The sequence below is a fragment of the Platalea leucorodia genome, assembly GCF_965183815.1.
Source record: "Platalea leucorodia genome assembly, chromosome: 8".
NCBI lineage: Eukaryota > Metazoa > Chordata > Aves > Pelecaniformes > Threskiornithidae > Platalea > Platalea leucorodia.
In genome coordinates, this window is record NC_138830.1 from 54631348 (window position 1) to 54647659 (window position 16312).

A 16312-nucleotide genomic window follows, 5' to 3' on the forward strand; every position below is an offset into this window, starting at 1 on the left:
TCAGGGCTCTTTCCCACACAGCGTGGGCTGCAGGTACGAACCGTGGTGTACCTCCGTGGAGAATAACAGACAGCAGACACATTCTTTTTTCAATGTAAAAAGACAGGGAAAAGCCCCCGTAATTTTTCTCCCAGAATCCTATATGTTACAGCTAAACATTGAGTCTTTAAAAGTTTTAATTTGGCTGATGGTTCTCATCAAGAAAATAGGAAACAGGACACGGTGGCAGAGCGGTCCTATCAGTCCATCCCTCCATTCCCACCAGGAACACCATAAATCAAGACCAGCCATTCTCATGGTTTTAATCACTCTTTATTAGGGGTTGGGCAAGTCACCCCTGGCACTGTCACACTCGGAGTACCCAGAAATTTTCATTAAGGGAATTCCTAGAAATATTTTAAGGACCTTTTCTTTTTTTTCTCAGAATGGATTGCAGAACAGATATTTTTGAGAAGCCAGGCAAGGTATTTATAGGAAAATGCCAAGCTGGCATGGAAGATTTGAAGGTTTCAATGTCAAAGGGCTGTGTTGATGGGTTGGGACCTCCCTTGTAGACAGATGTGGGGAGTCCTGGCAAAGGAAGGCAGCAAGGCCGTGCTTTGGAAACACGGTGTATGAGTTTGGGATGAAAAAAGGGACACAGTCATGGTCTTTCAACATTAAAAAGGCTGTTGGAGAGGGACAGCGTTAAATTGGTCTGTGGGTCAACCGAGTCCAATCGAGCAATTGGTTTCTTTTGCAAGCGGGGACATTCAGGTTGGGCGGCAGGGGAAACCCAAACCTGCTCTGGCTCTGGGGATGGAGGCGGTGGGGACGGGCAGCCTCCAGCACCACTGGATTTCCCCCCTCCCCGGCAGGGTGGTTAAGAAAAATGCCAGACTGACATCGGCCAAGACCAGGCTGGACCAGGAAAGTCCAAACACGGCGAGGAGCATCTGTAGCCCTGGCAGCAGCTCAGCCTGCGGCCCCTTTCCCCATCCCTCGGGGTGACAGCTGGGCTCGGCAGCACCCCCTCACCCCAGGACCCGTCCCTCCCTCCTCGGGGCAGCCTCGCAGGCTGCACTGGCCCCCAGCTTCACTGCAAAGCAGAAGACAAGGTGGCCTCTCTCCATCTCATCCTGCTTTGGCTTCCCAAGGTCTGCGTTGGCATCCTCGTGCCCTGCCGGAGAAGCACCTGGGTACCACGCCGCTGGAGAGAGAGACGGGGCTTGCTGCTGCTATGGGTAATGGAAAAGTGGCTGCAATCCACTGGGGAATGGGGGAACGGGACAGAGCAAGACACTATCATCAATTAACTGACTTGCCCAGAGGTATACACAGAGCCGGCAGCCGCAGAGAGGGTCTGTGAGTCCTGACCCACCGCCCCGATCCTTGAGCCCGCGGCCGAGGCCAGCGCTGGCTGCTTGCTGCCCGAGACATGAACCCCCCGTGGGCACTTGGCAAAGGGAATACGGAGTTTTCCAAGCCCCAGGGCCAACGTCTGCCTTCAAGCAGCCGGCTGCTTATCTGTTCATCCATCTGCTTCTGCCGGTGCCACCTGCGTGGTAGGGGAGCGGGTTGGTGGGAGCTGGAGACTGGAGCCAGGAGCTCTCCCTGCTCCCCAGCTGCTGCTCCTTCTGCCTCTGCTCCTGCTGGGCCAGCAAATGCTGCAGCTCCTCCTGGTCCTTGAATGGGTTCCTGCCGTAGTCGCGGCGGATCCAGGCGCGGTACTGCCAGGACAAAGCCAAAAGACGTTGTCAGGGTCACTGGGGGCTGAGACACCCCCAGCTCGAGAGCCAGGGCTTGCAACAGCCCCGGTGGAAAGCAGCAAGCCAAGCAGGGGCAATGCCTGCTGCATCCCAGCCGCAGCCTCGGACGAGGCCAAGGGATCCCCAGCCACAGCCAGCAAGCAGAAAGGTCCCGGTTTCACAGGAGCTCGCATGCCATGCGACACAACCGCGTCGTACGAGAGATGCGATGGTTCCCCGTGACCGAGTGTTCCCTGCAACCCCAGCCCGGCACAGACGGAGAGCTGGCAGCATCCTCAGCTTCTCATGCAGGCTGCAGCCGGGACAGCAGCTTTATTTACTTTTCATTGCCAAGAAGCTGCTGCTGTTCCTTGTGTGCCCGAATTCCTGTAAGAAAAGCTTCCCCACGCTTTCTCCCCGCCGTGGCAGCGCAGGGACAGGCTGCGCTCGCTGCCACAAGCTGCATGGCCAAGTTGGCTCTTGCATGCTGAGGCAGGTTTGTTTGCAGAGCGTCTTGCTCGCCGCCGGGCTGTTGGGGGGTGCCTCTCGTCCCCCCCATCGTTACAGCCAGCTGCAAAGTCTGCTCCGGCGGCAGGAGCATGCCTGTGGCTGGGCGCCAGCTGGCAGCAGGCTGAGGTCCGGAGGTGGCTGGGAAGCGAAAGACGGTCTGTAGAAATGTTTCCCGCTACTGCTGGGATGAGACATGGCCAGACTGCAGCACCTGAGAGTGTGGGCAGGAACGGGCGGCCCTGCCAGGACCTGCTGTGCCAGCTGCATGGTGCTCACGGGGAGCAGGCAGGGCTCTGCTACCTTCCTAACCTACTGGGAACCAGCTGGTCCAGCAAGCAGGACTTACTGGGATGGGTGGTAAGATCACGTCCAGCAACACTAAACACCTTGCCAAAAGGATGGAGGGCAGAGAGTCAGGAATGCGAAGCCTGCAGGTGCAAAGGGTACAGAGAGGGACCGAGCATTGGAGCCCCGGCGCGGGGCAGCACTGGGACAGGCATGGGGTGCAGCCGGGGAAACCAGAGGGAGAGGGCAGGCAGCCCCCAGGAGCTGCCCAGCCTCGGCACCCCCAGGGCAAGATGCCTCTGCAATGGCTCCAGCTTCCCGGGGTGCTACGGCAGCACCCCATGGCCAGGAGCCACCGAGCTCACAGCAAAGGTGCGGGATGCAGGACAGCGGGACGGGTGGCTCAGCCCTGTCCTGCCAGAGCTGCTGCAGGCACAGGGACCATGAACCACAGGAGGATAAAGTCTGAGACTGACCCTGGCAGCATTCCCTCCTCCTGCAGCTGGGGAAAGTCAGCTCGGGCAGAGGGGATTTCCACTGGGAATGTCTGGATTTCCCAAATCCACTCCCTCAGACAGCAGGACTCACCACGGCTGTGGCGCGCTCACCTCCTGTAAGCAGGAAGACCCGTTGTTTGGGGCGGACCCCCGAGAGCCAGGCCTGATTTCCTTGCCAGAAAACAACCCCTGGGAAGTGAGTCCCAAAGGATCTGGGACAGGATTTGGGTCAAGCATCCACGCCAACTACTCATGGGGGGAAACATCCCTCCTGTGCAAACCGCTCAGAGGGATGAAGCTCCATGGGGAGACCAGCCTGGCCACCAAGGCTCGGCACCCACCAAGGCTCGGCACCCACCGAGGCTCGGCACCCACTGCCCAGCCTTGGAGCTGGTTCCCACCATCCAGCGAAGGAGGGAAGGAGCCAGCGGGAGGCTGGGGGAAGCACCCTGCTGCTGCTGCCAGGCATTTCCTTGTAAAGCCAGAGCAAGAAGTGGTTACAGCCCGTTTCCTCCAGCGCTGACCACTAACCCATTGCCCTCCTCCTCTCTCCCAGGGCCCAGAGCACCCGTCCCATCTGGGATGGCACTGGGTGGGGAAAGGCAGCCTGACCACGGTGTGCCAGCACCATGGGGGGACCTTGGGGCAGGGGAGGACGGGTCCATCACCCAAATGCCCATCTGTGCCCTCTCTCACATCTACACTGTCTTCTCTGCACTCGCATACTTTCTTTTCTAACCTCACCCATCATTCTGCTGCTGCTCTTGGTCCCTTCCTTCCTTCTTTATCCATCTAGCCCCGATAAACACCATTTGCCAGCTCAAAACCACAGCTGCACGCTCAAGGCGCGCTTCTTGCGGCGAGGGGCCAGCTGGCCAGTCCCAGAGAGCATCTTCCTCATTTCTCCCTCCCGGGGTCCCATCTGAGGTCCCTGCTGCAGATCGAGGAAACCGAGGCACTGAGGGATGCCCGCCCACGGTCCCCAGGAGGTCCCCAAGAGGGCTGACCTGTTCCTCGCAGGTTTTAACCAACAAGAAACGAGGCTTTTCCTCCTGAGCAGCCCACCCAGCCCTTATCCATGTCTGCCGCCAAGCACTGCATTTCCAAATTGCTGCCTGCCATGATGACAGCTGGGCTAAATGGGGAAATTTAACCTCTTTTCTGTCCTCAGCAAGAGCTGAAGCTCAGGTCACGGTACCCTTGCTCCTGCATCCTACCTACACACATGGAAAACCACCCCAAAGCCACAAACTGGAGCAAGGTGTGACCTCCCACAGCCAAGGTAAGCGAGCCAACTGCTGCTTGGCATGAAGCAAGGCACAGGACCCATGCGGCATTGGGTCCCACAGGCTCCTGGCCACGCAGGTGAATGCCTACGGCACCCACCACCCCACGAGACACCCAGCCATCCACCTCGGCTGACCTGCCCGCGCTGCCCGCAAGTCCCTTCCTCTTGCAAAGGTGGAGGGCGCAGGGGCAAGGGTTGGAGCATCCATCCTGGCTCTTCCCCTTCTTCAAATGCAGCTGCGGCTGAGTAACGCCAGAGCACTCCCCGCTCCAGCACCCAGCCTTCGCCTCCGGGGCCGTGCTAGCAGCAGTCCGCCCACGAGGGCCGTCCACAGCTTCCCTCCCCGATGCTGTGATTGTGGGGAATGTGGGGTGTTTCAAGGAAAAGGCAGCTCTTGCTAAACCCCACAGCTCAGAGAAACACATCCAAGTGCCGCCACGCCAGCTCTGCCTTTGGGAAATGCTTGCAAAGCCCCTGGCAAAACTTTGAGGTGATGAAAAAGCAGCATCTAAGGGAAAGGGAAGAAAGTCCAGCGTCTGCTGAGCCCAGCCTGGATTTTGGGAGGCAGGAGGAATAGTTCGGATAGAGTGGGGGGCACAGCAAGCCTCACATCACTGTCTGTGCTGGGATGTGGCCAGAGCATGAGAAGGGTTAGGGAGAGCTGGCCCCGACGGGGAAAGCCCTGAAGGGAATCTCCAGCACCGTGGGTGTTTTGTAATCCCTTGGACCATTTTCCACCCTCCTCCGCGGGTATTTTTGCAAGCCAGTGATAACGGGGCAGGGCTGCATCCCTCATGTGACAGCGCCTGCCCGCTCCCTCTGGCACCCGAGGAAGGGAACTCGGCAGCGGGGAAGGGGCTGACATTTGGGCCAATGTCACATGCTGTCCCTGCCTCTCTCCTGGGAGGAGAGAAATCCCCTTGAACCACTCCGTGTGGCCGGAGGGACCGCCGCGTCTCCACCGCCGTTTGCCATGGGGCCATTGCATGATGCTCGTGGCTACAGCGGGTGGGGGGGCTTCACCTCCAGGGATGGGACCAAGTTCAGGGGTGACGTGGGCCACGAGATGCCTTGTACACGCCAAGTTGTGGGTTACTCTTTCCTTGCAGAGGTCCAGCTGTGGCCCGTGGGCCCTCCCGGGGCAGTTTTGCACGCCGGTCATTCTCTGCAGAGCCCAGGGCTGGGCAGAGGAGCAGGGACCAATGTGGGAGGCTGGAGGGCAGCCAGCGAGCCAGGCAGGAGCTGTACTTTTAAAGGCCTTTCCCTTTGCTTTTGAAGGCTTTCCAGGTCAAAAGTGCAGCTCTGATCTCTGCAACTAGTGCTCTCCCGAGTAAACGTGCCACTGTCGCTCCCAGCTGCCAGCATCCGGCTTGGCTCAGCTACGACAACATCACTCCCTTGCACGGGACGGGAACCCACCTAGCCAGGGCTTCTGCTACCCTAAAACCTGCTGCTCCACATCATTTTGGGGAGGGGAGAGGAGAATTTCTCCATCAGCACTTGCTTCTCTCTGTCGCCTGCCTCTAAAAGCAGAGGGCTTGCTGTCAGAGGAAGCCCTGCCAGATCCAAGCATGCCCAGACATCCCGAAGCCGCTCGCAAGAGCCTTCCTCCCTCTCCTCTCCCCCTTTCCGCCTCCGGCTCCTGCTGTGCTGCATTCCTGGGAACTGGTCCAGCACCCTTCCCGGCGCTCCCTGGGGACTTGATGCTCGCCTGTCCCTCCGGCTGTGTCCTAACTGAACTCTCGAGAAAAGCACTGGGGTTTTAAAGAGCTGTTTTAAGTGCACTCACATAATGTCTAGGCACTTCTTTCTTTTTTTAATTTTATCTTTTCTTTTTTTTTTTTTTTTTGCATGCAAAACCCAAATTCCCCAGGTAATAAATAGCATGCACAAAGGCCAGCTCGGGCAAACAGCTGGCCCCTGCAGTGAGCTGCATGCAAAAGAGCCGTGCCTGCTTGCAAACGCCGCAGACGCATATATAAGGTGACGTCAGCGCGGGACGTACCTCCTGCAGCAAGGTCGCCTCGTACTCCTGCAGCTGCTGCTGGAAGCCAAAGTTGGGGCTGACGTAGGACCGCACGGCCTTGGTGGCAGCCAGGCAGCCCTCCCAGCCGAGCTCGGTCACCGTCATGAGGTAAGCCACCAGGATGGTGGTGCTGCGGGAGACCCCAGCCAGGCTGGCATGGCGCGAGGGAGCAGTGTCAGGGAGAGGTATTCCCACCACGGAGGCTGGTGCGGCCCCGCAGCAAGGGACACCCATGGGATGCATCTTCCCATGAGCAATCCCTCTCGCTGGGGTGCTAGCAGGGTTCCCCGGCCACGGGTTGGGTGGGGGTAAGGAGCCGTGTGGACAGGGAGCCACTGCTGGTGGCTCCGGGCAGGTGGCTTCCCCCTGTCCCCTCCTCTAGCCTGTCCCACCTCTTTGGATGCTCAGGTTTTTGATGCACAGACCACCCATCCCCATGGATCTCGGGAGCGGAGGCCTTCCCTTGTCGCCCTCCCGCTATCTGTTGTCTTCTCTTCTTCCTCCCCACCACAAGTGACATTCAACGTCGAGGACACTTTTTGGGAGCCCATCCCCACCTCCCACAGGACCGATGTGAAGCAGGGACGCGAGGCGGTGACAGCAGCTCTCACCAATGGACGAGGCAGCCTCCCCCACCGAGCCGGCATTCGTGGATGAACTTGATGCACTCCTTAAAATGCTGCAGCCTGCAAAGAGAGAGGCAGGGAGGTGAGGGTGGGAGGGCTGCCCACCCCTGCAAGGTGCCTGGCCATGCCAGCAGCAGCAGTTGTGTCCCCCACCCAGGACTTCCCACCACCCTGGGGCCACCGGCGTGGGGTGGGAGCGGAGATCCTTCCCCTGACAAGCGAAGGCAGAGGGGCTGATCTTCATCTGCCAGGAAGGAAATGACCTAGGAGACTTTCCGGGGGATTTCCTGCTTCCCAAGGCATCGGGATGGGAGCAGGGTGATGCCATCAGCCAAACCAGCTCAGGGAGGACCCCAGGGAGACAGCCTCCAGGGCAAGGTGTCATCTTGTGCCCAAGGGACATGCACATCCCCACGCCAGAGGTTGTCCTGAGCCATCGGCTCGCCCCTAATTCCCAAACGATGCCAAAAACACCCAGTTCCCTCCAAGGGAAAGTTGTTGGCAGGGAAGAAGGCAGGGAGAAGGTGGCTCCTGAGATGTTTTGCCTGCAGGTCCCAAAATGGTGCCACTCCCTTCCCCTCCTCACCCCAAGCAGGCCCTTCAGCCCCTTCCAACCCAAGGGAGGGCACGGAGAGGTGCCCGTGCCAGGAGGCAGGGCTGCCAGCAACAACACGGGCTTGTTCCCGGATAACTGCCTGAATTCCTGAAAGCATAACCAGTAACTGCCGGCAAGGAAGAGGGAGCACGTTAACCCTAACCAGCGAGTTTCACAGCAAAACGGGGCAGGTCAGGGAGCCAGGGCTTTCTGGCAGCTCCGCTGCAATGTGCTATGGTGCTTCTCTCCTTCTGACCTGGATGCTCAGCAATAAGAGCAGCACCCGTCTTTTTGAAGGCATGGAGACCTAGAAAATGGGATAAATAACTCCATATGTACCGATGAGATACAGGTGGGTGTTTGTGGGAGGGTTATGCAGGCTCCGGTGAGACGTGTCTCTCCTGCTCATCACGGCATGGGATGCTGGAAGCCACTGCCGATCCCTCTCAAAGACAGCGGACATCTCCGAGAGCCCACGCTGAGCCAGGTATTCATCTCCTCGGCACGTGTTTGCAATAAATGCTGCCCATCCCTGCTCACCCTCATGGTCCCAGCAAGCCCTGGGGGAGTTTTGAGGCAGAAAAACCTCATTCTAGGTAACTTAGGCTGCTGGTGACCACACAACCCTGGCTTTTCCAGGAGAAGAAGAGGGTCCCTTTGGCACAGCCGAGCCAGAGCCGTCCGGCAGCAAGCGCGGGAGCCGGCAGCGCCTCTGCCCCAGCGCCGGTGCTGGACTTCCTCTGCCTCCGCGTGATGGGGTGGGCGTACGCCTGCACAGCCTCCCTGATTTCTCAGAAGCCAAGGCACGAGCTACCACAGAGTTATTCCCCCCCTGCCCCTTGCCGAGGGCTCGCTCCACGCACAGCCTCCCCTGGGAGCCCCCCAGGGCTCAGAGCCAGCTTCCCTGCGGGGACAAAGCAGAACCCTCCAAAACCTCCCCCATTCCTGCTGGCCCATCAAAGGGGATGCTCTTCTCCCTGCCCTGGAAGGGGGATTGAAGGCGATGCTGCTCTTTACCCTTTCCTGGAAGGGCTGGGCTCAGGCGCCTTCTAAAAAATCAGCCAAGGACATATTCAAAAATCTCAAGGGGGTTCTGCTGCCCAAGAAGAGAAGGAGAAATGGGGGAGTCTCTGAAGGTGTGGTCATACAAAAAATATTGAGCCTTTTGGCCCTGGAAGGAAATGTAAGTCCATCGCTCCTCGTGGGCTACAGATGTGCCACCTCCTTGGCCACCATAGCAAACAGAGCATCACCCTTTGGGGGGGCCCTTCCCCACCTAAAGCTTGTCCCGGGGGATTTCTCCTCATCCTACTTATCTTGGCAGAGCAGATAGCATCCCCCAGGGCCTGCACGTGTTGCATACGCAGGTCCAAGCTCTCCAGATCCCAGTTCTCCCCTTCAGCCCCTTGGCTGGGACCAGCAGGGATGCACCTTGCTTGCAAGGACATGATGCTTTTGCTTCCAGCTCCCTCAGCAGGCTTGCCACCAGCCTCCAGCCTGCTCCACGCACACAGCATCGCTCTCCCAGCCCATCCCGGAGGGAGGCAGGTGAGCTCTTCAGCCACCTCATCCATCCTCACCCATTCCACGGGTTTTTTTTTTTCCCCCATGGCCAGGCAGAGGAAAGCTCTCCCCATGCTTTTCCAGCCTCGAATCGTGGGATCGGGGTGTGGAGCCTGGTAATGCTGAGAGATACTGAGGTCCTGAGTCACAAGCATCTCCTCTGCAGGACATGAAGTTCACGAGGATTATGAAATCCAAGGCATAAACTGACAAGCAGAAAATAGTTCCTTGAATAAGTCTTCCTTCCGGCAGCCAGTCTTATCTTTTTTTTTTTTCCCCTTTTGGTAGACATGCCACAAATGCAAAGAAATGAGAGAAGACAAAAAATAACAACCAAAAAACCCTGTTCTTGCTGAGGCAGGGCTTTCTTGTAAAGCTTCTCTTTCCGCTCAGCGGGAGCATGAGCAAGCAGAATCACACCCCCAGGCACGGCTGCTCCCAAGGGTGCTGGAAAACCAGCACCTCCACCAACGGCCTTCGCTCTGGTCACTCTGCATGAAGTTTTGGTCCTTTTTAGGGTTTGATTGGTGAGAAAAATCCCTTGGAGTCGCCCATTTTCTGGTTGCAAAGGATGGTTTATGGATGCCCCCGGTGCCAGCAGCGCCTGCGCCCATCGCACCCCAGCACTGCATCCCATGAAAGCACCTCTCACCAGCTTCATCTCGAGAGCATCATTAAAGGACTTAGGAGTATCTATGCTTTGTGTGGGGTAAAAAAATACTCAGTTTAATAAATATTTTATTCCTCTTTCCAAGGAGAATGTCTGGAAGACCGACACAAATCATTATCTTCCTAAACCAATAAAAACTGCTCCAATTTTCAACCCTGCCCGGTAGAATAATCCTGAAATCTGACGGAAAATTAAATGTGCCAACTGCAAACAAACACAGAAACAGATTTTAAGCCCTACAAATGCCATTTACTGCCTGAAAATTAACCGCAGTTTTTGTCAAGCTCAGCAATGATACCAAGTTTTTGCGTCATGAATGAACTGAACCTTCGCCCTGCAGAATTTGATCACTTATTGACTGATAACTACCAAAGCGCAGCCCTGGGAGGCAAAAGGATGGCAAACGACTTACAGGTTTTGACTGGATGAATCTGAGGCCGAGATACAGAGATAGGTCATGTCCTGCAATACAAAGATGGTTGTGGTAGTAAGATACTTTCGAGAAACACAAACTCTCCCGTTGCTCTCTTTTCCCTCTCCCCAGCTGACCCTTCGGTGACGGGAAAGCTGAAATCTGCTTTCGGGTGCCATCACCCCGCTCCCCATGGGTAGGGAGAACTGTGAAGGGTCGCATCCAGCCCACCCCAGGCTATTTCCCCCCCCATTTCAGCCCAGAGGAGAGGCCAGGCTGTGGGGAACTGCTACGATGCTCAGGAGCCCCCCAAAACTGAGCCACCCCTTCACTGGGGCCCCGACCGGCGAGCCCCGTCAGGAAGACATGTGCGAACACGCACTGATGAAGTCACTCTCATCAATGAGTTATTTCCTCCTGGTCCTTTTAATACACAATAAATCATCCTGCCGCATGTTGGCGTAGGTCAGATTACTTTCCTTTCTTTAAAACATCGCTTCCTCGATCCTCCCTGTTCTGAGCTAAAATTAGATCCTTTTCATCTGAGGGTTTTTTTTTTTTTCTAAACTTTCTTAGCGAAATGGGTGGAAATCCTGCCAGCCAGAGCTGAAACAGCCGAGCACCAGGGATTGCCCCGTCTCCATCAGCTCCCTGTGGCATCACTGCTGAAAGGTCCCCCCTGGGCTGATGCAGCCCAAACCCACGGGCCACCCTCGCTTCCCTCCAGCCCAGAGCAAATCGGGAGGCTGGACAAAGCCGATCATTTAAGGAGGGAAGGGGCAGAGTGGGACAGGCACGGGGATATTTCTGCGCTGGAAAGACCCACGTTGCGAGGACGAGCGCGGGCGGGCTTTCCCATGCATCTCCTCTCTGTCCCATCCATCCTCCCCAGCCCCGTCCCATGCTCGCCCCCGCCATCCCGCAGCCTCTCGCAGGACGGGGATGCGGTGCCGCAGCGATGTGCCGCTTGCCGGCTCCCCGTGGCGTGCCAGCCGGCTGCTCCCCGCCCAGAGAAGCTGCCGGAGAGGCCAGGGCAGCGGGGGGAAAAACAGAGCCGGCGGGTTCCTCATCCGCACCCTCGGCCAAACCACAGCTCCCCGGGATGCAGGGGATGGCGGCTGCTGGCAGGAGCTCAGCGGGTGGAAGGGGACCTGCATCAGGCAGGGGTGCGGGGACCAGCAAGCAAATGCCAGCAGGTTTTGCAGGATGAGCCGTGATGGGCTGTGGCTTCCCAAAACCTGGCTGTGCCCTGCCATGCCTGGCACCAGCCCGACCTTCCCGCGGCAAGGAGAGCCACCGTGCCGGCAAAACCACCATGCCAACCAGCAGAGCAGCCGAAGTGACCCCGCTCCTCCCCAAACCCCAACCTGCACCCCAATCCCAGATTAACTGCCGGGCTCCCAGCGGCTTCCCCTTCCCTGCGGGGCCGGGTGCCCCCATCCCGCCTCAGGGAGCTGGGCCACGCATGGGAACGGTGCTGGGGTTTGCGGTTCCCGACCCGGGGCCGTGATTGACACATTGCTCAACCCACCATGCCTTTCCGGTTCCCCTTTTCGCCAGCCCAGCGGCTTGCTCCGTGTTGTAAGCTCGCCGTGCGGTTTGCTACCCGTCTGGCAGTGGCCTGAGCTCCACCAGCCCCAGCTGCTGCCCCTTCTCCAGCCACGAGCCGTTTCTCTGCACCGATTTTATTCAGCCTCCTTCCTTCTCTCTCTCCCCCCTCCACGTTACTCAATGCCTTAGCGGGGAAAAGGCTCAAGCTGGTGTTTTGCTGGGGCTCCCTGCCCAGCGTGGCCCCAAAGGATGAGGGGTCCTGGCAGTCCCCTTCGCCTTCTGCAGCATCCCGGGATTTGGGAGCTGGCAGCGGATCCGACACCGGGATGAAGCGCAAGTTGCATGCGTCCATCCGTCGCGACATGACAGCGCTGGGTTAACGGTTGGACTTGATGATCTTAAAGGTCTTTTCCAATCTAAATGATTCTATGAGCGGCGTGGGCCCGAGCATCCCCGCACGCGGACCCCGCGGGGGGCTGCTCCTCCAGCTGCAGGCTCCATTCGTCCGTGCAGGCAGGATTGGTGCACAAAAGACCTGATCAGCACCTCTGGCATCAACCCACCGGCCAGCTCCCTCCTGCCTCAGTTTCCCCCACCCGCAGCCCGAGGGGTCCGTAGCAGGCAGGCAAAGCCAGGGCGGCCCGGGACCCCTCTCCTGGAGGTTTTGGGGGGGGGATGCTGCGGGTCCCGCTGTGCCCCCGGCCCGGCCGGGCTGGATGCGGCCCCGGCGCTGCCATCCGCGGGCCGCCGCCGCCCTCTCGCGGTTCTCCCCGCGGCAGCACCGGGCTCCGCGCCGGGTCCCGGCCCCGCCGGCGCTGCCGCCGCACGCTTTCCCCCTAAACCCCGCCGTCTGGCCGTGCCCCCCAAACACCCCGCTCCCCCCCACCCCGCGAAAGCCAGCGCTGAGCCCCTTCGGGTGCGATTCAGCGTTGCACGGTGCCAATTGCTGCAAAATGGGTGCAAATTCAGCCTTGCTTCTCCCCTCTCCGCCCCACGCCAGGAGAAGAACCTGTGTCCCATCTGCACCTCCCCAGCCCCTGCTCCCCCGGGGTGGTCCCCCAATTCCCCCACCCGGGCACTCACCCCCAGCACCGGTTCGGCACGGTTGTGGACAGAGAGGATGTGCGTCACCCCGTTCCTCAGCAGGTTTTCCCGATCTTCAGAGTCTGGAAGCAGGAGCGGCACGTGAGTCGCCTGCCCTCCTGGGAGATCTGCTGGATCAAGCACCCACCAGCAACCCTTATCCATCACCCTCGACCCCCCGTGCCAGCCCCTTCCCGCTGCCTCCCACCCCGCACGATGCAGGAAAGGAGACCGGGCATCACGATGCACCTCCTTCAAAGCAAAATCCCCTTTGGATGCACTGGGTATCCAGCAGGTTCCTAAAACCACCCCCAGAATGAGAAATTGTACTGCTAATTTGGAACAGGCTGTTGTGTCTTCGCTGTTGGGTGAAACCCAAGCTTCGCCCTGCTCCCCATGGGGCCAGAGGCCCCAGCAAGAAAGCCAGGCGTTGGCCCGCTATAAATACTGTCTCAGCAAATATGGGAAGGTTTCCAGCCATGCCAGGGGTTCCCCGGTGCTCCGGCGTGGCTGGTGGCCACAGCTCCCCACGGATGTCCCTTTCCTGGACTAGAGCTGCATGGGGCCACTTGCAATCGGGATGGTGCTTTTTTGGGGCTTTGGATCTCTGGAAGATACTGAGGTCCCCAAGGAGAGGGGCTCCTCCAGCCCTGCCAGCTGCCCAGGGATCCCACAGCAAGGCAGAGGTGGAGCAGGGAAAGGCACTCACCGCGGATGTTCCCGAGGTAGAGGCCTTTGACAACCTGGGAGGTGACAAAAAGGAGATTTCAGACGGCGCCGGGCACAATGTGCATCTGACACGGTGGGAGCAACAAGCTGCACGCGTGGCACCAGCAGGACCAGGGCATCTGGCAGCAAACTGCCCAGGCAATGATAAACCAAACACCTCATCAGTGAACCATCGTCATTAACGAACATCAAAGGTTGGTCCCGCTCAAACCACCAGCCCAAACCCCTCCAGGAGCGCAGAGCTCAGGAAAACTCAGCACATAAATGAAGGGGGGTTTGCGTTTGGTCCTATTGCTATCAGAAGGGCAGGGCTGGGGGCTGGAGTCCCCAGCCAGCTCAGCCCACCCCAGCCTCCTCCTTCAAGGTGGAGCTCCAGCGGGGAACCCCCATCGCCCTGGCTCCTGCAGGCAGGCCAGCTTGCTGAGGCTGGGCTTTGTTTTGCTATTCTATAGCAACCACCTCTTACAAATAGTTTTAAAGCTTGCCTCTGCCAGCTGGGGATAGACGGGCAAAGGCACAGGCTATTTATAATACTTTTCTGGCCAGGATGTTGCAGTAAGTGCTGTCAAGTATGCAAATTTGGCCTCTAACTCACTGCTGCAGAGTTACGAAGGAGAAAAAGGGGCAGCTCAGGGTATTTACGGGGTGTAAGAGCCTGCCAGAGCCGTTTCCAGGGGCACAGAAAGGAAGAGCTGGTTACCAGTTGGACCCATCTGGCAGAAGACAGCTGGTTTGAGAGGCTGTAGGAAGGGTTTCCAACAGCTCTGGGTCACATCCAGCCCACCTCTACCGTTCAGCGGAACCCCAGCCCGCTTCTGGGGTGCAAACACCTGGATTCAGCAAACGTCTGCGCCCAGCACAGCACAAGCTGTTCCCACTAGAAGGGGGACGCCGAGCCCTGCGTCTCATCAAGTCAAAGCTGGATCCTGTAACACAAACGTCTCGGCACCAACCCAGCCCTCGGCAAAGGCAGCCCGGGCTCCCCAAGAGGGTTTGGTGGCACCAGGGAGGCTGTGAAAGCCACTTTGCAGGTCAGGCTGCGTCTGCAGGGGGTGAAACCCTGCTGTTAAATCACACCAGAGCCGTGCAGAGAGAGTTTGCCCTGATCTGGTCTCTCCGTTGTTGTCCCAGAGTCTAATTTTAAACTGGATAACGCACATACCAAGCGGTTATTTAAGGATACCAACAGAAATCAATCCCCTCTGCCAGCCCTGGAGTTCAGCTGAGCAACAAGCAGCAGTAAAACCCCACTTCCCCCTTCGCAGCGCATGGCTGCCAGGCACGGACACGTCCCGGGGGTGGCAAGGGGGGGAAATTTCCCTGCAGAGACCCCTCTTGGCCCTGAGGATTTTAATGCCATGGCCTTAGCACCCAAGGGATGAGCATCTAAAGCCGGCTGTCACTTTTCTGCCACCCGCAGGCACTTAGCTCATTACCTCGGATATAAACCCGGGGATCACTGTTTGCTTTCTTAATTCCCCTTCTTAAGTGCTTGAAGTTTCGCAGGGGAATGAAAAAAGGAAGACGCAAACAGTTGTATTTAGGGCATCGTGGCGGTCTGGGAACAAGCATCCCCCTGGGCTGCAGGAGAAAGGTGCTGCCCAAGGAGGACACGCTGGCCGCCATCCCGCCAGCCCCCCAGTACCTTGCTCATTCCACTCCCCATGGTTTTCCTCTTCCCAGGGTCAGGATTCAGGTGGCTTCTTGTTCTCCAAGGCTACCTGCAAATAAGCACCCGAAAATCCCAGATGGAGAGATCTGCCCCCCTCCAACAGTGCATGCGAGCAGGAGGAAGGGGAACACGCAGCAGGAGGGGAGCGTGCGGAGCCCCAGCAAATTCAGCTCGCTTACCAGCGGCAGGCTGCTCCAGCAGGTGAAGGGGACCGAGGAGAGTGGCTGGTGCCGGGCAGGAGAGGATGAAATAAGGATCCAGGGCTGTGGTGAGGCTCAGGTTTCTCTCCCGGGCTCCCTGGGGTTTTCACAACCTTTTGGGGAGGGTGAAGAGGAGGGCGCTTGGGAGGAATGACTCCCTCGTCCCAGCGGTGCTCGCCGGGCTTCGTTCTGGGATGTTACGGGCTGGTACCAGCCCTGCACTCAGCAGGATTTTTCTCCCGGTCACATTAATTCCTCCCAGTCACAGGAACAAGAGGAGAATTCAGAATAAGGTGCTTGCCTCGAGAACCAGAGCGTGGCACGAGCGATGTGCAGCGAACGGAGCACGAGGATAAGCCCGTCTCCCCCTCCCTCCAGGAAGGGAGGTGAGAGGAGCTGTAAAGCAGCGCTGCAATTCCAGCACAGGCTTCGAAACACCGATTTTCAAAGGAGATACACCTCACAGCTCACCGGCCCCCTCCCAGGTCAGCGCTATCAGCCTGCCAGGGGCACGAGCTATATGCAGAGCGGAGAAAAGCAAACAGCGAGCGTAGCAAAAACCCCGCAGCCACCGCCAGTCTGCGATTCTGTCCTCCTTGGAACATCCTTCTCAGCACCCCGGAGACCAACATTTCACCCAAAGGATCTTTCAGATGCAGGAAGGGGAGTTCACCGCTTAACTCCCACCAAATCACCTCACCTCAAAAACCTTCCCCCAAATTTCTCTGGAGGAAGGGAAAGGCTGGCCGGCCCCAGCACCGGGCCGACAAAAGCAGCCGAGACTCCCCAGGCTTTCCACCACGGCCACTAAATACAGACAAGGATTTAAAAACACGACAGTCCTGTCGTCAGGAAAAGAGCAAACCGAAGTTGAAACT

General features: G+C 58.3%; 1 protein-coding gene across 1 annotated transcript; it reads right to left on the reverse strand.

Moving 5' to 3' along the window:
- Positions 1-1502: 1502 nt before the first annotated feature.
- Positions 1503-15228, reverse strand: LOC309594526 (dual specificity protein phosphatase 22-A-like; the record flags this gene model as incomplete). The annotated part of the gene is made up of 7 exons (XM_082320512.1): positions 1503-1709; positions 6313-6484; positions 6945-7019; positions 10200-10249; positions 12834-12916; positions 13543-13576; positions 15208-15228. The coding sequence occupies 7 exons, from the start codon at positions 15226-15228 to the stop codon at positions 1503-1505; spliced, it is 642 nt and encodes a 213-aa protein (XP_082176638.1).
- Between the last annotated feature and the right edge of the window lie 1084 nt (positions 15229-16312).